This window comes from Copadichromis virginalis, linkage group LG3, assembly GCF_057382275.1.
Source record: "Copadichromis virginalis isolate Kocher_CV1m ecotype Utaka linkage group LG3, C_Virginalis_male_GT1.1, whole genome shotgun sequence".
Classification (NCBI taxonomy): Eukaryota; Metazoa; Chordata; class Actinopteri; order Cichliformes; family Cichlidae; genus Copadichromis; species Copadichromis virginalis.
The window spans coordinates 5,379,027-5,402,491 of record NC_140620.1 but is presented as its reverse complement, the minus strand read 5'-3'; the positions used below and the strand labels follow the sequence as shown (position 1 = coordinate 5,402,491).

General features: G+C 48.7%; 1 protein-coding gene across 2 annotated transcripts in view; it reads left to right on the top strand.

Annotated features, from left to right (window-relative positions):
- Nucleotides 1-23,465, top strand: part of focad (focadhesin) — a 29,533-nt gene that overhangs the window by 5,671 nt on the left and 397 nt on the right. The window contains exons 6-44 of one of the 2 annotated variants that reach the window (XM_085442569.1): nucleotides 999-1,100; nucleotides 1,220-1,445; nucleotides 1,631-1,837; nucleotides 2,388-2,475; nucleotides 2,640-2,833; nucleotides 3,074-3,085; nucleotides 4,345-4,605; nucleotides 5,325-5,429; nucleotides 6,010-6,111; nucleotides 6,208-6,335; nucleotides 7,448-7,574; nucleotides 7,689-7,823; nucleotides 8,140-8,190; nucleotides 8,324-8,407; nucleotides 8,668-8,806; nucleotides 10,166-10,354; nucleotides 10,718-10,839; nucleotides 10,940-11,032; nucleotides 13,006-13,094; nucleotides 13,802-13,843; nucleotides 13,943-14,051; nucleotides 14,137-14,253; nucleotides 14,380-14,618; nucleotides 14,693-14,782; nucleotides 15,102-15,249; nucleotides 15,729-15,848; nucleotides 15,925-16,047; nucleotides 16,148-16,225; nucleotides 16,554-16,625; nucleotides 16,737-16,839; nucleotides 17,041-17,121; nucleotides 17,191-17,319; nucleotides 17,399-17,514; nucleotides 17,868-18,128; nucleotides 19,907-19,996; nucleotides 20,559-20,736; nucleotides 20,866-20,963; nucleotides 21,199-21,450; nucleotides 21,539-21,614. In XM_085442569.1, the coding sequence (XP_085298695.1) occupies nucleotides 999-1,100; nucleotides 1,220-1,445; nucleotides 1,631-1,837; nucleotides 2,388-2,475; nucleotides 2,640-2,833; nucleotides 3,074-3,085; nucleotides 4,345-4,605; nucleotides 5,325-5,429; nucleotides 6,010-6,111; nucleotides 6,208-6,335; nucleotides 7,448-7,574; nucleotides 7,689-7,823; nucleotides 8,140-8,190; nucleotides 8,324-8,407; nucleotides 8,668-8,806; nucleotides 10,166-10,354; nucleotides 10,718-10,839; nucleotides 10,940-11,032; nucleotides 13,006-13,094; nucleotides 13,802-13,843; nucleotides 13,943-14,051; nucleotides 14,137-14,253; nucleotides 14,380-14,618; nucleotides 14,693-14,782; nucleotides 15,102-15,249; nucleotides 15,729-15,848; nucleotides 15,925-16,047; nucleotides 16,148-16,225; nucleotides 16,554-16,625; nucleotides 16,737-16,839; nucleotides 17,041-17,121; nucleotides 17,191-17,319; nucleotides 17,399-17,514; nucleotides 17,868-18,128; nucleotides 19,907-19,996; nucleotides 20,559-20,736; nucleotides 20,866-20,963; nucleotides 21,199-21,450; nucleotides 21,539-21,614 (4,976 nt within the window). The remainder of the gene's footprint in view (nucleotides 1-998; nucleotides 1,101-1,219; nucleotides 1,446-1,630; nucleotides 1,838-2,387; nucleotides 2,476-2,639; nucleotides 2,834-3,073; nucleotides 3,086-4,344; nucleotides 4,606-5,324; nucleotides 5,430-6,009; nucleotides 6,112-6,207; nucleotides 6,336-7,447; nucleotides 7,575-7,688; nucleotides 7,824-8,139; nucleotides 8,191-8,323; nucleotides 8,408-8,667; nucleotides 8,807-10,165; nucleotides 10,355-10,717; nucleotides 10,840-10,939; nucleotides 11,033-13,005; nucleotides 13,095-13,801; nucleotides 13,844-13,942; nucleotides 14,052-14,136; nucleotides 14,254-14,379; nucleotides 14,619-14,692; nucleotides 14,783-15,101; nucleotides 15,250-15,728; nucleotides 15,849-15,924; nucleotides 16,048-16,147; nucleotides 16,226-16,553; nucleotides 16,626-16,736; nucleotides 16,840-17,040; nucleotides 17,122-17,190; nucleotides 17,320-17,398; nucleotides 17,515-17,867; nucleotides 18,129-19,906; nucleotides 19,997-20,558; nucleotides 20,737-20,865; nucleotides 20,964-21,198; nucleotides 21,451-21,538; nucleotides 21,615-23,465) is intronic. The other variant, XM_085442576.1, reaches the window with a different exon arrangement.

The following is a 23,465-nucleotide window of genomic DNA, read 5'->3' as shown; positions in this document are numbered from 1 at the left end:
GTTTGGTCACAATATAGTGAGCTCTCCTCTTTTTAGTGTATAAAATCTGTCCTGTGGATGAATGCAGACTTCACCTCAAAGGCAAAGACACTTGTGAACATCCGTATAAAAATCAGCGGTGCAACAGAAAGATCTCCCCTGTCCAAATTGCCTGCCAGTGTTCTGAAACACCAGGCTTTGAGTCACAATAAATAGAAGAAACTCCTGATTGTTTGCTTCCTTTGTGCTGAAACGTGGGGAGTGCTCTGATAGGCTGACGAGTTGGCGCTGTATTGAAACTCAGGGTCTGGAAATGGCGTGCTGAAGGGTGACACGTGGTCAAACAGGTTACGTCATGTGAAGACTGGAAACACGGAGGCTGGATCTATAATGGTATCAGTGGATGCGTTAGTGTGTGTGGAACTGCTAACGTTTAGTCTCTCAAACTCGACTCTGGTTAGAGGTACGTGTGAGTACACGATAGTTTTAAGCTTGTTTTCATCCTCATAGGTGGCAGCTACGTGACACTTTGCCTTTAGATTGTCACTGTGGGAGTGGGTGTATAAGTCCAGTTTGTGTGGAAACAGTACGGATGTTGGAGGACTATTTATGTGACTGCATTCTGCAAAAGTGACGATGTGTAGCACTTGGCCAACAGTAAAGGGTGGATGCTTTAAAATAACACCGTCAATAGTTTTTAGTGTTAACAGTTTGTTCTTTGGAGAACTTGTAATTCAGTTTTATTCATGAAGCGCCTTGAGGCGACTGTTGTTGTGATTTGGCGCTATATAAATAAAATTGAATTGAATTGAATTGAATACAGCAACAAATCACAACAACAGTCGCCTCAAGGCGGGGCGGGGCCATGTGCTGTGATTGGTTGGGGTGAGAGGAGGAAGGCGACAGGTCTTGTGTGGATTTAGGCCTTCTTAGTTTGTCTTCGTTGTAATAGACTGACTCAGTGGTTTGTTGGGAGCATAACTTGAATCAGAGCTGGGACACTGACCCGTCCATTGCAGGAGCAGCCCTCACCCGTACGTCACAGCCCTGGAGAACAGAGAGGACTGCTGGCCGGCTCTGCTGTTCGAGATCGATGACTTTATCCAGAAAGCTGTTGACAGGTAAGTCTTACTGGTTCCTGTCGTATCCTGTTATGTTGTTGTCTTTGAAGACAACTGGACATTATCAGATGATATATTTTCAGAGGTTCTTCTGACTCCAGTGTGTGTGTACGTTACAGAGATAAAGAGGCTTATATCACCATGCTGGCCCCCTTCCTTCGGTACCTATACTGCCAACCGCACAGGCAACCCGAGCACGCGCTCCTTCGACAGAGTCTTCTTAGGGTGCTGCTGCCCATTCAGGGAGGATCCAGGTCCGCCCCCCAGAACGAGGAGCAGGAAACGCTGTCCCCAGTGTCTGACAGGCTGCTGCTCTGTCTTTGTCAGCTGGTTCCACACATGCAGGTAACAAGCTGAAGTTATGTTAGGTAACTGTACAAAGACACGGCTGACATGTTTCCACTCTGTATGTTACAGTCCACCATCCTTTAAATGTGTCTCTCTTATTTGCATACGCTCAGATTGACAGGAAGTGACTAACACAGAGAGCAGGATGGAGCTATGTCAGCCTCTCCTCTCTGTCCCTGCAGGTGGACAGCGTGGAGGCAGTCCTGGAGCTGTGTGCATTTGTGGGCGCTCTGCTCCAAGATCTAACTGGGAGCTCTGGAGACCAGTGGAAACCAGAGAAAGCGGCGCTGGCTCTGCAGCTGCTGTGTGCGTGTCGGCGATGCCTCGAGTTCAACGGAGACTGCAGACCAATAATCGGCTTAATACAGCAGCTGGTTCCAGCCTGTCAGGTGATGGCTGTTTGTAAACAGACACCAGCAAAGATAAAGAAGCCGCGCTGCTGTGCTGGTTAACGTGAGCGAGCCTAAATATGGAAGCAAACAAAAGGGATGCTTTTTCTTTTACGTGTGCAAATGTCTCTGCTCCAAACCTGAGCCTGGACTCCCAGCAGTGGCTTATTTGGCATTGATGCTTATCAGCTTCTTCACTCACTGCAGCGAGCTGACATGTGAATATCTGACACTCAAAGACACTTTGTAGAAATGTAGCATTGTTTGGTTCAGTGTTTTCAGCCTTGTTGCTCCTACCAGGGAGAGCACACCTGAGTTTGAGGCCTGAACAGGTGTGAAACCTTTTGTCCTCCATGATGGCTGAAAATCAAAGCGGGTCTCACTTTAGCGCACTCACGCTGCCCGTGTCTCTGTGTACCTGGAGAGGTTTACACGTGTGGGTCAAATGTCCCCCATTGTGAACCAGTCAGTGCTGTAATGTGTGAGCCCTCGGGCCTCTGTGGCCTGCGGCCTGTATTGACCTGTTGGCATCGCTGTTTGTTTTCTGTAGGAGTTGCTGTTGGATGAGCTGGTGATGGGCGTGGCCTTGCTCTTGTTGGAAGCCCCTTCAGATCAGCTGACCAGCCTTCTCAGACTTGGTAAAGTGATTATTTTGGACAAAGCTCTGCTGGCTTTAGCTTCCTTTAAGAGACTTTGAAGCAGTGAAAGAATTAGTGGGAACAAAACTAGGTCCTGTGCAGGTCATGGTTGGAACCTCACAGAGCTTTGTTTCCTACATGAGATATTCTTTCTCTTAACACAGCACTGAGTTTGGTCCCTGAACAAGCGGAGGCGTCGCCCTGGTTGAGTCCGGTCCTGATTCTCCCCGTGTTGCAGCTCCTGTCCTGCTTGGGTCTCACTGAGCCGCTGTCTGACCAGAACACACACAGCACCAACCACAGGCTGGCTCACAGCCTGCTGCACAGAGTTAGCAGGCCCACGGATAAACCCCAGCAGGTAACCCAGCAGGTGACCCAGCAGGTAGCCTAGCGGGTAACCCAACAGGTAGCCCAACAGGTAGCCTAGCAGGTGACCCAGCAGGTAGCCCAGCAGGTAGCCCAACAGGTAGCCCAGCAGGTAGCCTAGCAGGTAATCCAACAGGTAACCCAGCAGGTAACCCAACAGGTGACCCAGCAGGTAGCCCAACAGGTAGCCTAGCAGGTAGCCTAGCAGGTAACCCAGCAGGTGACCCAGCAGGTGACCCAGCAGGTAGCCTAGCAGGTAGCCCAACAGGTGACCAAGCAGGTAGCCCAACAGGTACCCTAGGAGGTAGCCTAGCAGGTAGCCCAGCAGGTAGCCCAACAGGTAGCCCAACAGGTAACCCAGCAGGTAGCCCAACAGGTAGCCTAACAGGTAGCCCAGCAGGTAGCCAAGCAGGTAGCCTAGCAGGTAGCCCAACAGGTAACCCAACAGGTAACCCAGCAGGTAGCCCAACAGGTAGCCTAGCAGGTAGCCCAACAGGTAACCCAACAGGTAGCCCAATAGGTAACCCAGCAGGTAGCCCAACAGGTACCCTAGCAGGTAGCCTAGCAGGTGACCCAGCAGGTAGCCTAGCAGGTAGCCCAACAGGTAGCCCAACAGGTAACCCAGCAGGTAACCCAACAGGTAGCCCAACAGGTACCCTAGGAGGTAGCCCAGCAGGTAGCCCAGCAGGTAGCCCAACAGGTAGCCCAACAGGTAGCCCAATAGGTAACCCAGCAGGTAGCCCAACAGGTAGCCTAGCAGGTAGCCCAGCAGGTAGCCCAGCAGGTAGCCTAGCAGGTAGCCCAACAGGTACCCCAACAGGTAGCCCAATAGGTAACCCAGCAGGTAGCCCAACAGGTAGCCTAGCAGCTAGCCCAGCAGGTAGCCTAGCAGGTAGCCCAACAGGTAACCCAACAGGTAGCCCAATAGGTAACCCAGCAGGTAGCCCAACAGGTACCCTAGCAGGTAGCCTAGCAGGTGACCCAGCAGGTAGCCTAGCAGGTAGCCCAACAGGTAGCCCAACAGGTAACCCAACAGGTAGCCCAACAGGTAGCCTAGCAGGTAACCCAGCAGGTAGCCCAACAGGTAGCCTAGCAGGTAGCCTAGCAGGTAGCCTAGCAGGTAACCCAACAGGTAACTCAACAGGTAACCCAGCAGGTAGCCCCAGGCCTGTTTCTCACATTCAGTTTTTGGAGTCTTTCTTTGAGGTGTAGCCACGTAAAGAAACACTGTTACAATAGTGCAGGTAGGTGTTAGGTGGTGAGTGGACAGAGCATTAGAGCATAGACGACATCCATCCAAAAATACTGTTTCCCTCTCAGTGTCATAGCAACAGGGCTGTCTTTAGTGCCTCTTCTTCAGGGTCAGCATCCAGTCTCTGGAGTGTTGTTCCTCTGGGATGCTTTGCTTGATCCTTAAATTACACTTCATTAACATTCATGGTGCATCTGTAGCTTTGCTCTTTGTTCTTTATCATTTGTTTCTCGTGAATCTGTCTCCCTCAGCCTGCCCCATCACTGCCTCTGTCTCTGAGTTCCTGGTATAGTGAGCTCAGCGTGTCTTTGTCGGTACTGCGCAAAGTGGCCAACAATCCAGCAGCAGCGACCGATTGGCTGTTGGCGGTCAGCTCCGCCCTGTCGTCCAGCCAGCGCCTGTCCTCCTCTCTTGTCCTGATTGTGACTTATCTCATCATCATGGGTCAGGAAAACATCTGCCAGCTGGCTTTGAAAGCAAGCCAGGCTGTCGCTGCTGCCGACCCCTGCCAGGTAGATAACCCACACAACTGTTCTCTTAAATCTGTGGACTGAATATAAAGTAATGCATGTTGTTCCCTCTGACATGTAGATATGTTGTATGTAAGGGAGCTAGCTTGTGTTTGTCTTTCTAAGAGCAGGAAACACATGTTGATAACCTGGTGTTTTGGCACCAACACATGACTTTGAAATGGTTCAGATCAGCAGGAAGATAAAAGCTGTCACTGCTGTGTGATTGCTGCTAATCTGCTGCCGTATAAAGGGAGAGGTTAGGGAGTGCTCTAAGGGGACAGACCTCCCTCTGGACTCGTGTTGGAGTCACTAGCTGCAGATGAAGTGTGAAGTTTACCCCTCATTACTCAAGCGTGCACCGGGCCCCAGAGGATTCACCTTCTGCTCTAATTGCTCCCAGAGTGCTGCACACACTGGTGTTTGGATGCACTGGTTGAAGGTTGTTGGCATATTTGAGTCCTCTGGAGATCTCTGCTCGCTCGTACTTGTCATGTTAAACGTGCAGCAGCAGGTCTTTGTTACAGGAAAAGCCAGAAGCTAACCACTATGAAACCTTAATGATGATTTACTGCAGTGATGTTGATTCAAAGTGATGTTTTTGGCTCGACAGCATTAAACGTGTGCACGTACAGGTCAGTGATGCAGCCTCTGTACGGTCTGACAAAGTGCATTTAATGTTTGGTTGGTGTGTTTGCTGATGTGGGTGTTTCCCTCTGCAGGTCCCGCTCCTCGTGCTGCTTCTTTTGTTCAAACTGACCAAAGAAAAGAATCCCGTCCTGGCTCACGCTGTTCTCACAAGCCTGCCAAACCTCGGCACTCATAAGGTACGCAGCACGACTAAGAAGAACCTGTACTGACTGTGAGCGTCTGGAGACGGGGCTGGAACATCAGCAGCACCTTTCTACTTCATCTGAGCGCTCACAGTGTGTTTTAGTCCATCATACACACATGTGAGCTTTTATCTGTGGGGTCATCCAGGTCATGTAGTCTGAGGAGCTTCTCTTCATCCAGGAGGCTTCTAGAGTTTAAAAACCAGGGACCCGCGTGTCCCAAATACCAGCCTGTGAGCACAATCCACCAATAACAGCGAATAACTGAAATGTTCCCCTCTCGATGTTTAGCACTTTGACAAAGGAGCAAAGAGAAATTCCCACGTCTTCCACACAGTTTTCTCTGTGTGAACACAGACAGTGTTTCTTGTACCCAGTTTGTAGGAGCTGGGATTGGACTCCACCACAGCAGCCTCTGTGTGGGATAGATGCAGTGCTCTGTAGTATAAAGCACTCTGTCAGTGAGCTGGACTCTCCAAACCAGCAGTCATCGTCTAACATCTGCCTTCTTCAGCTGTAACCGTGTGTTTCTCTTGTAAACTTGGCTCTGATCATATGTGCTGTAATATTGCAGCTGTGCTTCCCGATCGTGCTGCACAGTCTGCACATGCTGGCCGGCTCCCCCAAGCTGAGAGCAGTGGGACTGCGCCTCATGACCGCTCTGTGGAAAAAACAGGTTTGCAATAATAACGCATTACTATAAATGTCATATTCATGTGTTCAAAGCTTCTGTTTGTCTTTGATTGTGTGCTGCTTTGGTCATGTCTGTAAGGACCGGGTCTACCCAGAGCTGCAGCGTCTAATGAGCCAGCAGGACAGCAGGGTGGTGCTGGGGAGGGACGCCCAGTGGGAGCAGATCCTGGCCAGGGCCGCCTGTGTCAGGGACATCTGCAGAGAGAGGTGGGTCCTCCCATACTTACAGAAACAGTGGGCACTTCCTACATTCACTGGTTCATTCATTCAGTGGACTTTGCATGCACAGTGCAGACAGTGTGAGCTTCCAACACCAGGATTCTTCATCTTCCCTTCTAATGAGTAATAATCACTGACTGGACTCTTCATAGATGTTTCTGCTCAGCAAGCTGATGAAAGTTCAGAAACATAGAAATATTTGTTTTTTCAGTCACATCACATCAACTTTGCTTGTTAAGATAAATGAATGCACTTTGTAGCTTTGCAGTGAATGAAGCCTCAGCTCGACGCTCCACTGAGTCCCTGTTTCTCCAAAAATCAGCAGGAGTCCAGTTTTAAATGTTTCCGTACAAATGTCCAGAGCAGCTACACGTGCCTGAATCCAGAAGGATCAAAGTCTTACAAAGTTCAGTTCAAACAGAGAGACTGAGAGGCAGCTAACTTCCTGTCTCTGCCAGACTATCAAAATAAAAGCATACATTTGAAGCAAAAGAAATCCAACTATGTCAGTCTGTAAGCACTGCTTCCCATATAATACAACTCTAAGCAAGTGAGCCATAACTTTATAGTTTTAACCTTTAACCCAAAAACTATGTTGATCATATAAACTCCACAAACTGCATCCAGGCTCCTGCACACGTCCTTTACATGTTAGCTGTTAGCTAATGCTTGTCAGTTTTTGTGAACTGGGCCTTTATGTGTGTTGATGAAATAAAACGATGATTTTATTTGATTATTTCCTTTGTTCTAACCAGCTGGTGCACACTGTCCATCCTCCCGGGGCCTGTTACGCCTGCTAACATGTACATGCAGCTTTTTTAGCAGCATTAGTGAAAACCTGGGAAACCCTCTGGATGGATGCTACAGTACAAATTTAGCAAATCATTGAGCTGTTTCTTGTTTTCACAAATGCTTACGTTTGCTTTTATTGTAAAACATTTGCAGCCATAAGAGTTTGCAATGATAAGAAGCTGTGTTTGGCATTTACTTACTTACACGTGTCCTGGCACTTTTAATGCTTTTTTCTTAAATAAAAATGGTAACAAAATTAGAAGAAACACATTTCCCACTTTGTTCACGCTGATGTGTGTGTTAACCAGGCCTTACCAGCATGCAGGGGACATGGTGGCTGCCATTTCACTCACTTTAAAACAGTGCAACAGACCAGACCTGGCAACCCCGGCTGCTCTCGTCCTGCAGGGACTACAGGAGCTGTGTCGAGCAGAGGTACCTCGCCTGTCTCCATTTGTCTCTTTAAATTCAGGAATCCTCATTTTTCTGGATCATAACTTTTGAATCTTTTCCAAAGTTCTGGTCTTAAAACAAATCTTTCTTTCTCAGGTGGTGGATATTATCTCAGCATGGAGAACTGTTTGGCCTGAGCTCAGCTGTCACTCACAGCCAGAGATGGTTCAAGCCATCGCTGAGCTTTTGGCTCTGGTGCCTCAGCTCACAGTTAAATCAGAGCAGTACGAGGTGCGTCGTAACGTTCATGTTGCTCTGTGTTGAGGAGCTAACAGAGCTGATAGGGATGCTTTTGGGTTGCAGCCACAGGACCTGTGCACAGTGTTGGGGAGTAACAGAATACATGTAAAAAGTAATGAGTAACAAGTCTGCAGAATACATAAGAAACAGGTTGGAATCCTCTATTGATTCTAGTGCTTTGTCTTATGTGTGTGTGTGTGTGTGTGTGTGTGTGTGTGTGTGTGTGTGTGTGTGTGTGTGTGTGTGTGTGTGTGTGTGTGTTGTATGTGCATTAAATTCACTTCTTATTTTGTGTCTTTGCTCTTAGAAATTAAAAGAAGAGGTGGTCAGCATTCTGTGGACTTATGCTCTGAGCGAGGTCTGTATATACTGTATCTACACACACAGCTGACATGATGACTCCTACATGCACAAATATGCTGTGATGTCGCATAAGTTTCATCATTTTGTAGGAAACAGAAACATGTGTCTGCACCTTTGTGTTGTAACAGGATCCAGAGGTGTCCAGCTGTGGCTACAGGGCTTTGGCAGACTTTCCTGAAACAGACCACACCATAAACCACCTTCCTGAGGCAGTTAAGAGTCCTGCTCCACTCTCATAACAACATCATAGCAGTTTGTCTGACTCGTGCTTTCTAACATATTAGCCAGATCATTTTGCAATGTTTCTTTATTAATTGTCCTCAGACGTTAGTCGGATGTAATTATGCGGCACTAGTTAATGAGGAAGCTGACCGTTTCAGTTGTTTTAGCGTGTTCAGAAACATTCCTGTACGCCGCCGTGTGTCAGCTCTCTGTTTGAATCGTCCTGCTCTGCTCTTCTCTTTGGTTGAAGGCCCGACCACCTGCAAAGCTGCCTGAAAACGAAGAAGATGAACAGAGTAAAGAAAAGGAGGAAGATGAGAAGGATCTCTCCGTCCCAGGCTCATCTTATGTGAAGCTGATGACTCTCACCACCTCGTCTGTTCTTCCAGGTAAACCGGAGCAGCCAACAAACCAACAGGTTGTATCCTGTGGTCCCGACAGAATAAAGTGCTTCTAGAGATCCATCCAGGACACGAGAGAGAGCAAGAGGCAGTCGACATCACAAAGCAGACATCCAACAATGAGTCTGGGGACCACAGCAGGACCCGACATAATCCACGTCTACTGTTGGAAGAAGCGTTCAGTGATCAGCGGTCTATAGATATGGGGAATGCTAAAGGCACGAACACAGGACAGAACCATCAAACCACGGCCCGATTACTCGCCTCTCCACGACACAGGAGCTGCTCTGTGAAGCTGTGGAGGCACATGAGCCAGTACACCACTCTGAAAGGCATTAGAAACAACACAAGCACAGGCTCCTGGTTCGTTGCTATCATGTCATTCTGACAGTACAAGAGCACTTGAGACTAGGCAGACCAGCCTGACTCCATGCCCCACTCATGCACACTGACCTGCTAGTTACTGTGCTTCAGCGCACTGCTAATATTCATCAGGACCTGTGGAAGACAGTACTGGAGTGTGCAGTGTACAAAGACAACGTCCCAGCTTCTGTCTGCACAGGCTTCAATCCCCAAAGCCAGCTCATCACTAAGAGGTGATGTCATCAAATGTCATCCTGTAGATGGATGACATCAAGCTGTGTGGGAGGAGTCAGTGAGATCCACCTGGGTATACCAGAGCCAGCAGGATGAAGATCAGTCAGAGCCACATCCTTGCAGATGCTAAAACAGATGCTGAGAAGCCAGATGAATGGTAGAAAGATCCAGATCCTTAGAGCTGTGGTAGGAGGGAGTCTACCACGGCTGCAGACTGTGCAAAGGTGCTACGGACATTTTCCACCACGTAGTAGCAGGATGTAAGATGCAAGCTGGGATAGCATAAACTCAAAGCACAACCAGGAAGCTGTAGTGTATAGAAACAGCCGCGCCACATATGGACTAGAAGCCCCGTCGACCCGGTAGTAGGGCTAAGGGCCGGGGGTGCTTCAGCTTCCAGAGTAGCAGGGACTGGAGAGGTCAAGAACAAAGTGGTCTTAGTGGCAGCAGGAGCGTTGGAGGCTGTAACCCTGAAAGCAGCTGTGCAGGAGAGTGCAGTCCTGGGACCGCTAAGATACTTTAGGAACACGTGTATGCTACATGATTTAAAACATTTTGTTTAGCACAACTGTTCACAACCATCCACATCACAGCTGTTTGAGCTGTTTGAGCATACCTGCACAGAAACAGACACCAGGTGTTTGTGTTTCCTGCTGGTTCCCTGGAGAGATCGTGGATCTGTCACATCTGCATGTGATACTGAGTAATGCTGATGATGGTGCACTGATGGTGTTTCTTTTATGTTCCCAGCCTTCGAGCTCTTCCTGACGTCACTGGTGAGGCAGGAGATGAGTCAGATGCCACGGGGAATCTACTTCTCAGCCCTGAGGGGGGGTAACCTCCGCTCAGACCGGGGTAAAACGGTGGCAGGAATCCCGTCGTTCATGCTCAAGACCTACGAGAAAAACAAGCAGCCTGGGCTGAAGCCAGGACTAGCAGGTGACCCAGTAACAGCTCATTTAGCTGGTCTCAGTGACATCGACTGTGTGGTGTCGTCGAATGTGACTATGAACATGTCAGCTGCTTTGCCTTTCACATGGGTCAAATCTGTCAGTCAGCATATCAAAGTTATGTTTCTTAAGTTGGTGAGGAAGGGAGAATATGTGGAGCTACAGGAAGGGACGTCTTTCTGAGGAGAGGTTTGGAAAATGAAGATAATCTGCAGATTTAATCTGTGTGGTTTTCATGAAGCCAGGACATGGTGGAGATTTCTAACCCACGCGTGCTGAACAGTGTGTCTGTGTACCAACACGTTACTGTTGGAAGCACCATTATAACTCACCCTTTCTGTCTGTGGTGCAGCTGGGCTGCTCCTGTCGTACAGTTTGTCTGTGCAGACCGATCGTGCTGGGAGACCCATCAGCCGCTTCCTGGTCAGCCGCAGCCGCAGCTACCAGCAGACGCTGACAGCCCTCGTTCATGAAGTACGTGATGTCTCCTTCCTTTCCTTTCACGCTTGTTCTTTGTCGTGTACGCAGAGCTTGAAAGAGGAACTGTTTCCTTCTTCTGTATTTTGGTGCACAGGTCAACATCCAGCCCTCTGAGTGGCACCGTGCCCTCCTGCTGCCACAGGCCTGGAGGGGCTTCATGAGCCGAGCTTTCTACGCTGTTATGGAGGTTTGTGCAGGTGTTACAAAAGCATACAGTAAAGGCCTCTGACCTTACAGTAAAGGCCTCTGAGGCCTCTGACCTTACAGTAAAGGCCTCTGACCTTACAGTAAAGGCCTCTGACCTTACAGTAAAGTCTCTGACCTTACAGTAAAGGCCTCTGAGGCCTCTGACCTTACAGTAAAGGCCTCTGACCTTACAGTAAAGTCTCTGACCTTACAGTAAAGGCCTCTGACCTTACAGTAAAGGCCTCTGAGGCCTCTGACCTTACGGTAAAGTCTCTGACCTTACAGTAAAGGCCTCTGACCTTACAGTAAAGTCTCTGACCTTACAGTAAAGGCCTCAGAAGCCTCTGACCTTACAGTAAAGGCCTCTGACCTTACAGTAAAGTCTCTGACCTTACAGTAAAGGCCTCTGACCTTACAGTAAAGTCTCTGACCTTACAGTAAAGGCCTCAGAGGCCTCTGACCTTACAGTAAAGGCCTCTGACCTTACAGTAAAGTCTCTGACCTTACAGTAAAGGCCTCAGAGGCCTCTGACCTTACAGTAAAGTCTCTGACCTTACAGTAAAGGCCTCAGGGGCCTCTGACCTTACAGTAAAGGCCTCTGACCTTACAGTAAAGCCTCTGACCTTACAGTAAAGGCCTCAGAGGCCTCTGACCTTACAGTAAAGGCCTCTGACCTTACAGTAAAGCCTCTGACCTTACAGTAAAGGCCTCTGACCTTACAGTAAAGCCTCTGACCTTACAGTAAAGGCCTCTGAGGCCTCTGACCTTACAGTAAAGGCCTCTGACCTTACAGTAAAGCCTCTGACCTTACAGTAAAGGCCTCTGAGGCCTCTGACCTTACAGTAAAGGCCTCTGACCTTACAGTAAAGTCTCTGACCTTACAGTAAAGGCCTCAGAGGCCTCTGACCTTACAGTAAAGGCCTCTGACCTTACAGTAAAGGCCTCAGAGGCCTCTGACCTTACAGTAAAGTCTCTGACCTTACAGTAAAGGCCTCAGGGGCCTCTGACCTTACAGTAAAGTCTCTGACCTTACAGTAAAGGCCTCAGGGGCCTCTGACCTTACAGTAAAGGCCTCTGACCTTACAGTAAAGGCCTCAGAGGCCTCTGACCTTACAGTAAAGGCCTCTGACCTTACAGTAAAGCCTCTGACCTTACAGTAAAGGCCTCTGACCTTACAGTAAAGCCTCTGACCTTACAGTAAAGGCCTCTGAGGCCTCTGACCTTACAGTAAAGGCCTCTGACCTTACAGTAAAGTCTCTGACCTTACAGTAAAGGCCTCAGAGGCCTCTGACCTTACAGTAAAGTCTCTGACCTTACAGTAAAGTCTCTGACCTTACAGTAAAGGCCTCAGAGGCCTCTGACCTTACAGTAAAGTCTCTGACCTTACAGTAAAGTCTCTGACCTTACAGTAAAGGCCTCAGAGGCCTCTGACCTTACAGTAAAGTCTCTGACCTTACAGTAAAGGCCTCAGAGGCCTCTGACCTTACAGTAAAGTCTCTGACCTTACAGTAAAGGCCTCAGAGGCCTCTGACCTTACAGTAAAGTCTCTGACCTTACAGTAAAGGCCTCAGAGGCCTCTGACCTTACAGTAAAGTCTCTGACCTTACAGTAAAGGCCTCAGAGGCCTCTGACCTTACAGTAAAGTCTCTGACCTTACAGTAAAGGCCTCAGAGGCCTCTGACCTTACAGTAAAGGCCTCTGACCTTACAGTAAAGGCCTCTGAGGCCTCTGACCTTACAGTAAAGTCTCTGACCTTACAGTAAAGGCCTCAGAGGCCTCTGACCTTACAGTAAAGTCTCTGACCTTACAGTAAAGGCCTCTGAGGCCTCTGACCTTACAGTAAAGGCCTCAGTGGCCTCTGACCTTACAGTAAAGGCCTCTGACCTTACAGTAAAGTCTCTGACCTTACAGTAAAGGCCTCTGAGGCCTCTGACCTTACAGTAAAGGCCTCTCAGGGTTTGGTTTTGTTGGCAGGGTCGACGTGCTGAGTTAGAGATGCTCCAGAAACAAGGCAAAGAGGATCCACAGGAGCTGCAGTACAAGCATCACTGTGCCTGGCTGTGGTGAGACCCACACTCATGCTTGCTTGTATATGTGTAGACTGTGTGTATAAATGGTAGTGCTTTTGTACATCGTCTCTAATCTTACTGTAATGACTGTAGTGTGTGTGTGTGTATCCCTGCTGTGTGGGCCAAACTTCACATCAACACTTTGTGGTAACATCTGCACTATGTAGCCAAAATAACTGGTTCTGAACCAGCAACCTCCTGACCAGTAGACCACCTGCTCTCCCTCCTGACCATGAAGAGAGTGAATCATGGTTTTCAGGCATGTCAGTCACAGGTTATCAAGTCTGTGGGACGGTGTCGTGATCGGATGCAACAAGCATAGTTGTAAAATGTCGTGTTCACGCTTCTCCGTCTCGCAGATGGAGGAGTCTGGTTGGGCAGTTATCAGGAGACTGGTACTGGTCTGACTTTGGTGGTGGAGGGATGATAGTGCGGCTGTTTTTTAGAGGTTGGGCTCAGCTGCTTAGTTCTGGTGAGAGGAATTGTTAATGCTTCCAAATACAAAGACATTTGGGACGATTTCCTGCTCCCAACATGAACGTGTGCACAGGAAGAACCTGACTGGCCTACAAAGAGTCCTGACTTTGACCCAGCAGAACATCTGTGGGATGAATTGGAGTGCAGACTTGTTTAGAAAGCATGGAGGGAAGCATTCACGTTCTTCATCTTTTTAATGTATTTTTCTCATGTTTCTGACACAGGGCCAGAGATCAGCTGGCAGATGTCATCAAAGCTGCTACAAAGTGAGTCCGCTGGTCGCTCTGTTTAGGGAAACGTTTGGTGAGCTGTGCAGAGTAACCTGATGTGAGCACTGTGAAATGACTTTCTGTGGATCGTTTCAGGGACAGTCCTGTTGTTCAGGGAAATGCCATCTTGGCTCTGAGCGGCCTCGCCGCTGTTCTCGCCAAGTATGAGAGCAACCTGCCCACTGATGGTGACGGCAGCCTGGGGGTGAGACACCGCAGGGTCCTGTTACACACTGTTTGCTATTTCATAATCATATAGATGCTTAGCTCAGTGCTGTTGGACTTGATAGGCTGGACCAGAGTTTGTGGCCACAGGAAGCTGGTTGACCATGGTGCTGGACACCCTGCTCAGCATCAGCAGCAGCAGCTTCAAGGCCACAGGACGAGTTTTCCCCTGGTTTCTACACGTGAGTTTCATCAGAAGCCGTGATTGGCAGATGATTCGAGTTATTTAAACGCTGTGACAGTTGTTGTGAATAGAAAGTTGCTTTCTTGCATTGATCACCTTCATCCTGTGCTGCCGGCCTCCTCAGCGCTCCTACTCGGGTGAGAACACAGCGAGCACCATAGCGCGCTCCTGTGCAAGCCTCGCCCTGTCGCTGCTCGTCTCCGTGCTCGTGGTGTGGCAGCGGGACAGTCTGACCCACATCCTGTCGGCACTGCGGGCCGGCCTCCCGGGCTCCCCCGCCGCAGACGACTCCCAGGCCATCCAGTTCCACTCTGGGCTCGGTCTGGGCATGGTGCTGTCCACCCTGCTGCACCAGCGCCTCAGGTACAGTCTGCAGGAGGAGATTCTGATGTGAACCAACAGCGTAACGGTTACTGACTGCCTCTGTCCTCTGTCAGTGATGAGTCTGCTCAGAAGGATGCTGATCTCCTCTTTGGCCCTCTGGATGCTCTGGAAGGTTCCTCTTTCAACCCCAACCTGGAATACAAGTAGGTCCTCTTATGAATAGAGTAAATGCACACTGACATCACACGGTTGGTAGGAAGCTGAGAGAGTGTCACTCACAGCTAGAAGGAGTGTGTGGAGTGTACACAGTGTCCCTGTGTGGCGTCCGTCCATCATCCAGAAACATTACATGATGTTAACGGGAGATTCAGCCGTTACCAAGGCTGCATTCATGCTGCTGCTCGTTTGGCACATTTACTCTTTTTCAAACGACACATCTGGAAGCATGTTAGGATATTCAACAGTGAAACAGCGGTTAGCATATTAAACGTGGTCTTTCCATGTTCTGCCTTCTTTCCTCAGCACTGGCTGCATACTGGGTCTGGGGCTAGTGCTGTCTGCCTTCTGCAGCAGTGGACAGAGGAGTCGACATGTCCGTGTCAGCCTAACGCTCGACAAGCTGCTGGCCAACCTGCAGGACTGCAGTGGGCGGGGACGCATGGAGCAGGAGGTAAGCAGCCCTGCACACGGCTCGCACGCTGACACAGAGCCGAGGTCCTGAATCTGATACAGGATCAAGTCTTTGATTGTAACTGTTTGCTCACACACGCTTGTGATAGAAGAAGCTGAGATAGTACTTAGTTCTCTCCAGATCTTTGATGAATTAAAGACAGTTTCTGCTACATGAACATGAAACAAGAGTTAAAACTTTGAGCCTGATGGTGATGTGTGAACTTTGACCTATGACCTCGAAGCACTAAAATGGTGCATCTTATGATCTTTACTGTACGACTGGAACAGATTCGGCTTGTGTAAGCTGTAAAAACGTGTCGTCGTGACCTTGTAGAGCAAATAAAAAGTGTAACACAGATAAGCTTTGTTTGCAGCTGTCCAAGGTGGAGACGTTTCACGGCCAGTGTGAGGTGAAGGCTGAAAACTGTGTGCCGTACAAAGTTTTCACTGACCTTCACATGTGGTGTGTGTGTGCAGGTCTTGGCGTACTCTGTGGCGTGTGTGAGCGTTTCAGCGTTCAGCGCAGGTCTTATTGACGCCGCCAAGGCGGAGGAGGTGATGGACACGCTGCGCAGCCTGACTGAGGAGAGCCAGCAGGTCAGTAGGTAGCTGATGGAGGTCATTCTGGCTCCAGCAGCTCTTTGTGGTTTTATTGATGACCCTGTGTCCCCAGACCCCGGGCTTCTCCCTGGCTCTGGGGTTAGCGGTCCACGGGCTGTCGGTGTGCGGCCACGGCAAAGCAGAGCACATCCACCCTCACCTGCTCGCAGCCTGGATCAAAATCTTACTGGCTGAGGTACAAAACCTGACGTTCATGTTCATGTAAACGATGTCCAATCACGTGAAATGATGTTTGGGGTCCCAGCGCTGACCTCCGTGCTGCCTTTGTGTTACAGGGCTGTCCCACCATGCAGCGGCTGGCTGCTGTCAACGGGCTGGTGGCTTTGGTGGGGTCAGAGAGTTACCTCATTCAGGTGAGACGCCTGCAGCTGTTGGAGCTGAGCATCAGCATGTGCTTCACTCAGTCCCTGAAAACATGTCGTCACCAGCTGCTGTTTCTCAGGATGTTTGTTTGGTGGTTTCAAGCATGTGGAGGAGGATTGAGCTCATGTGACCCTGTAAGGTTTTAGGAATCACCATGGTTACCATAGGAACACACTGGCAAACCCAGCATTTAAAAAGATGTGACAGAAGTGCAGATGTGTGGAGCCATGTGAAGTGTCCCCGTGTTCACAAAGAGATGCAAACACACCTTAGTTGCAGCTAAAGTTACCGACTGATGCTGATTCTCCTCTGATGCAGCTGAAGAGTGAGACGGAGCTCGTGTCCAAGCAGCACAACAGGCTGAATGAAGTTATTCGGGCCGTCACACAGGTCAGAGTTTACTTATCAAATATGACTTCACTCCCATTACTACACACCATACTTCCCCTCGCCTCACCTCGGAGCGTCTGTTTCATCCTCTTGTCGGCTCTCTGGTTGCAGATCGTCACGTTCTCTGGAGCCATCGGTTTGCAGTCCAACAGCGCCTGCTTGCTGGGACATTTGCATCTGGCCCACATCTGCAGCAGTCACAGTCACACAGCAGGTAACACAGGTGTCAGTGGGCGGAGCAGAGCTGGATGCAGCATCAGTAATCCTTTAAAATTCATTCCTCATAAAGTTTCAGCTCTTAGAGAATGACACACACACACACACACACATACAGACACACACATACAGACACACATACAGACACACACACATGCTGGGAGCTACTGGGCACTAACTACTTTGATCCAACTCCCAGTTCCTCCAGATTTCAGTTACCTCTCAGAGAAAAGTGTCGTCAGATCCACGACGGAGTTCATCGCAGAAGCTGGACACAAAGGTTTGTGACATTTGCAGAGGTCGTTGTGTTTGAAGCTGTAACTCTGTAACATCCTCTCTCTGGGCCCAGGTCCTCAGGCCTCCCATCCAGGCCTGGTTAAGACCGCTCTCACCGCTTTGGCGTCAGTCGGCGCCTCTTTCCAGTATCCGCCCATCAACTGGAGCGCCGCTCTGTCTCCTTTAATGAGGATGAGCTTTGGTAAGAGTTGTCGCTCAGTGCTGTCCGTGAAGCACAGCCACAGATCCTGTTCAGTCTGTGTTGTTGTTGTGTTTTGTAGGAGAGGATGTGCAGCACCAGTGTGTTGTACTGGCAGCCTGTCAGACCCAGTCCTCCCACAGCGCTGCTCTCTTTTTGGGCTCCTGGTTGTCCCCTCCCCTGGTCCACAGTCTCAGCGTAAGTCCAGTTGTGTATTAGCGCTGTGACAGCTGATATTCAGTTCTCCATCAGGTGTATAGGCTGGTCCACTTTAATCTGTTGTTTCTGGTGTCCAGCTTATATTTGAACAGCTAACAGAAACAGGTAACAGGAGCATCTCAGCCTCACCTCTGAGCTCAGCTGCTTCTCAGTCGTACAGCAGCTGAATAAACGTCTGAATTAACAGTGTTTGGCTTCTGAAGCTGAACAGATGCTCTTTAACCGTGACACACATGCAGTCTGTCTCGTCACTGCTGTAGGAGAGCGTGAGTCCAGTACCTGCTACAATGATGAAGGCTTTGAGATCCTTACTGGCTGTCTGTCTCCCCCAGTACCAGACCCGGGCCCACCTCTATGAGACTCTGGGCTCGTGGATGAAGCACGTGACTGAGGACAAGCTCCAGGTGTATGTGGAGAGTTTGGGGCTGCAGCAGTTTCAGGAGGACCTCCGACCCCAGCGCGCGTCCCTGTGTGGCTCTGTGCTGCGGGGCCTGGCTCAGGCCATGGCCCTCCCAAACCCCTCTAGCAGCTGCTGGACCATCCTCTGCTCTGCCACGGAGAAGATCTTCACCTTCCTGCCCGACCGAATCCAGGTGCAGTCTAAGTGCTGAAGCTTTTTCTTTGATACATGGCTCTGTCCCTGGTTTTACGCTCGGGGATCCTGATATCCTCTGATGCTCCCGTCCACCCACAGACACGAACAGGAGCATAAACCCATTTCATTCAAAGCAAGAAGCTGTGACACATGCTGTAGGTGTGCAGAGCTTCAGAGCTCGGCTGGAAATGAGCTTTTCTCTTCACCACAGCAGCTTCAGCCCATCGTTAGCTCAGCTGTAAGAACACGGGCCAAACACAGCATCATAATAACAGCAGTGGCAACTGTAACAGTTACAGTAACAGCTCACTTCAAAGGGAGCTCTGGCCCCTCCCTGCCTGTATCTCACATATCTGTTTCCTGTGCTCAGTTATTATATTAATGACATAAGTAATACATAATTATCTTGATGGATGTTGGATGAGGAGGCCTGATAGAAATGCCAGTCAGGTTTATAACAAGTGCAAAGACATGATGTGCAGCAGGTTCCTGTTAGTGTTCGTTTGATGTCGTCAAACTCAAAAGTTAAAGCTGTCGAACTCTTGGATACAAACTGGGTGCTTCAGTGAAACATGCAAACATTTGTACATGTGTTGGTGGGATGGCTGTCTGGGTTTATTAGGACAACATTAAGTTTGCAAACATAAAAACAGGATGCAGTCATGATTACATCCGTAGCAGAACACACAGGACGTATCAGCTGGATAAGCTGAGTGAATGGACACAGAGCATTCCCTCTGTGTGTGCAGACTAACTGTGGCACTGTGTGAAGAGCAGGTGGTCTGATGTAGGACAACAGCTGCTTAATAGGCCAGATGTTTTCAGCTGGAGAAAGGTGAGACGCAGGTCACGATGAAGTCTGGCTGTAGTCAGACAGATGTGTGTGCCAGTGCCAAAGACACTAACGACCTTCATCCCATCAGAGATGCAGGGTCTGCTCCTCCTCCTCTTCATGAGGAAGGATGTCACGTTTGATGCACCTGGTCAGAGAAGTGTTTACAGTTTGCTGCAGTCCATTTAAAGCTGATTCTGCCCGTAGAAGAAGACCTCTGGACCATGGTCACATGACCTCTTGGTCCATGATGCAGCTGTAACCAGCACATCTGCTCGCTCTGGCTGACAGTGATTTCTGTGACACAGCTGTCGCTGTTTCTGCCACTCCAGACCTCCTTTTACCTTTGTTTGTACAGGCCGTCACATTGAGACTCACAGGAGAGAGCTGATCTATACATCTAGGCATTCTCAAAGTACAGTAAACAGGAAAACAGTCAAATAGTTGTGTGAGGATCACGGGCAGTTACACTCATTTTAGCCTTTGTCCAAATCCTCTGTAGTCTTCACGTTGAGCATCATTAATCTCCTCAGTCTGAAGAACAGCACAGTGGTCGTGTTTCATGCTACTTGATGTTAGTGTGGCTACATTTCAGCTTTTGAATGGCTGGAATAATTTAGTTGATGATATATGCGCGCTGGTGTGTGTCGCCTCAGCTCGCCTCAGTTTAACAGCTGCTAATAGCTGAACCTGCTAGCCTGCTCTGTTCACCTTTCTGTGAAACCAGCTGGTCTCCTTCAATCAGTCTTTGTCTGTTTTGAAACCCTGACTTTGTGCAGTCTAACAATGAAAGCCTTTTATTCGTCCTGCTGCTGGGCCCTGCTGGCATCCAGCTTTGCCTCTTTAACACATGAACACAGGTTCAAAGCTGTTTAAATGAGACATTTTAACTAAAAAATAACAATTTTTATGTTTGTGTTTGATTTCTTGTACATTTGTTTCAGGATAATGAAGTGGATCTGTATGTGGGCGTGGCCAAGTGTCTGTCTGAGATGTCTGACACAGAGATTGAGAGGATCATGAAAGTCTCTGAGGTACAGTCTTAATAACCCCAGCAGAAAATGAACAGAGGGACCACGTCCACTGTTTCCATGTGGGCAGAAGTACATTTGGTTTACAGGGTAAAACACATGTTGCTGGTCTCGTAGTGGAAGGAGAAATGGAATTAATTCCAGTCACCTGTAGCTCATATTGCTTTATTATTTATAGCTGTCAGTGTGTGGACAGTAAAACCTGCATTCTTCCTAATGCCCAGCAGGGGGCCCACTCTGAAAGCGTGCATTTCTAAAAGGAGTAAACGTTCAGTTTGACCAAATGTAACCATATAGTATTTAAGCTTTCAGTAATTTAGAGGAGTCTTCCTCACATGGTTACTTTGTTCACTTCAGCAGCAGTCGGCTCAAGGTGCTTTATACTGTAAGGTCGACCCTACAGTAATAACACAGAGAAAAGCCAACAATCATATGACCCCCTATGAGCAGCACTTTGGTGACAGTGGGAAGGAAAAACTCCCTTTTAACAGGAAGAAACCTCCTGCAGAACCAGGCTCAGGGAGGAGCGTGTGCTGTGGCTTTAACATCTCTGCGCTCTGTTTAGACTCAGATGGAGAAGACCTGCTTCATCTTAGCCTACCTGACCTCTCAGGGACGAGTGCCCCTCCTTAGTCTTAATGATGTCATTGCTGGGGTCCTCCGTGGTTGGCCAAGCCGCAGAGTGGGGTGGCTCCTCCTGCAGACGTTTTACCAGTGTCGCCTGGCAACCAGCATCAACACAGGTGAGACAGGAAGGCGTTCCTACTGCGTGGAAAGTGGATCTCTTCTGATCTAACAGACGACTGACACCTGTGTGTTTTATCATGGTGGTTGTCATTTAGTCAGCATGCTGAGCTCGCTCTTTGTCACAGGCATCTCCAGACGGATGGAGTGGCTCCTGCAGCTGATGGGACATATCCGAAATGTTGCCTACGGCGTAACAGACGTCCAGTGTGGAGACACCAGATCGGTATGTTTCTGAGTGACCCACAGTGACTCCCACACATCCTCCTCTTCCTCCCAGCAGCTGAGCTTAGCTAAATGCTGGTCCACCATGACGGTGCCATGTTAACTGCAATGATGGCAGCGAGGCTGCTCTCGAGCATCACCGACAGAGGAAAGCTTGCTGCTGTTTTCTTCTTCTGTGTATTTGAGTTGGTGGAAGCAGATTCTGTGTCGTGTTTCTAACTGAGTCTGCTCTGTAGGCCACCGACTTCCTGTTCCAGCTCTTTGCTGCTGCAGTAGTTTCCTGGGGTGACCACATCATGCCACTCCTCTTTGGCATCCGGGTCCAGTGGTTTCCATGGCAGCCAGCCCCCAAGCCTCAGGCTCTAACACACGGTCTATATGGCGAGGAGTCGTCGGTGGACGGCGCCCTGTCCCAGTGCCTGTTAGCGATGTCCCACAGCCTCCCTCGGCTCCTGGACAAGGAGCCCTGGAGCAGCCAAACACCCAAGGTCAGTGTTTGCGCTGTGAACTTTGAACTTTAGCTCAACTTTCACTCGTTGTAAACGTGCAGAAGGGATGACCCCGTGTGTGTCTCAGTTCATAGACTGGCTGCTCAGCATCATGGAAGCTCCTGAGCAGAGCGTGTCAGCATCAACGGTCAGCACAGCCAAAGGTGAACAAAGCAGCCTTTTTCCTACTTACACACTCTGTTTGAGCCGCATGGCAGCACTACCCACAGACTGCTGTCTCCACAAAGTGCTTAATGAAATCAAAACAGTGAAATCCTGTTTGAACACAGCTGAGCTGGATTTAAATCACACCTAAATGAACAGTTTAATTAGATTATTATTATTACTGTCCTTGTGCAGGTCTCATTGAAATTAAGACCTGGCCTGAGTTTTGTCAGGTTCTTACATCCTCCAGGTAAAAACTTCACTGTAAAGCCAACAGTACTCACCTCTCCAAACCACTGAGTGCAGGTGTTCAGTCACTTCTGTGGCCACAGGTGTAAAAGCCCGAGCAACCGGGTGTTTGGTAGCGTCTACAGCACGTGCTGCTGATAGGATGGCACCTGAACACAAACTCCAGCTGAGGTGACAGAGTGGAAGCAACTGGGAACGACAGCGTCTCTGCTGTGGAGTGATAGGCCGTCTAAAATCGAAGGGCGGGGTTGTTGTTTCTTCTTTACTGGTTTTGCCCCAGAAGCTAAAGCTTCGTGGTAAAGCCTGTATGTTCGGCTCTCCTTGTGAAATGCGTCGTGTGTTTCATGCACTGGTTCTTATGCAGCACTGTTCTTCTCTGAGCGGTTTACTCATCCACACACAGCTTTCTGTGCTTACATCGCACTGCTGTGGATGCAAATGTGTGCGTTCAGGTTAGAAGCCTGAATTTCAGCTCAGACACATGGAGTTTGTAGTTTCTGCTGAAATATTTCCGTCAGTGATCACAGAGACAGAGCAGTCCAACCAATCATAGCCTCCATGAACCTGGTTGTGTCGGAGCTCCTCCCTCACCACGTCCTCAGACAGGGTCGTTGGACTGTTAGGGTTTCTCTGCACTGCTGCAGGTTATCTCACAATATCACGTTACCATAGAGGGGGACTGTTGTGATTCGGCTCTATATACACAGCTGCAGTGATGTTTGTTAGCAGTAATTGTTTTTGGCCAAACGAGCTTCTGCTAACAGGCCTCATCTGTGGCCGTCTTTACATGAGAACTAAGGCACCATGTTTATTGACACACAGCTGACAGCACTGTCAGAAAACAAGGTGTGGAAAGAGCACTGTATTTATAGGGTTGCACCAAAGAAGAAGAACAATGAGGGGGGGGCTCTAACTGATAATGAACACAACTACAGGCTTGGAGGTCCTAACAGTCAGGTATAACAGGAACGGTTTGGGGGTTATAACAAGATGTGATTTATGACCGTGTTACACTACGTGATGCGAAAGTCACTTCTTCCACTGACCGCTGCAGCTCACCTGCACCAGGGTAAACCTCCGCCTGCCCCAGTCCTGCTTTACAGGTGAAAATAGAGCAACAGGACCGCTGAGTCTTTGACTTTATTTATTTTCTGCTGTGTTTTACTTGCATCTATTTGAAAGAGTGAGTGTAAACACACAAAATATTTTATTTTATGTGCTGGAACGTGCAGAAAATAGGTTTAAATGTTTCTTCCAGTCAGAGAATGTTGCATATAATTAAATTTTTGCTTGATGCATAAAGTTAAAAGATTAAAACTGATAAAACAAGTTTTAAAAAGAGACTTTTCCATTTGATTACATTTTGTATGATGAATTATGCAGAAAAAGTAGAATTGAAAGATCTATCGCTTTATCACCTCTTCAGGTTGTAAATCGTGTTTTTAAAATGTAACTAAGTAACTAATTACCTTTGAAAATAAGTAATCAGTAAAGTAACAGGATTACTTTTTGGGGAAGTAATTAGTTACTGATTACTTTTTTCAAGTAACTTGACCAACACTGACTTTAAGAGAGGTTTACTCAAACATCATGGTGAAACA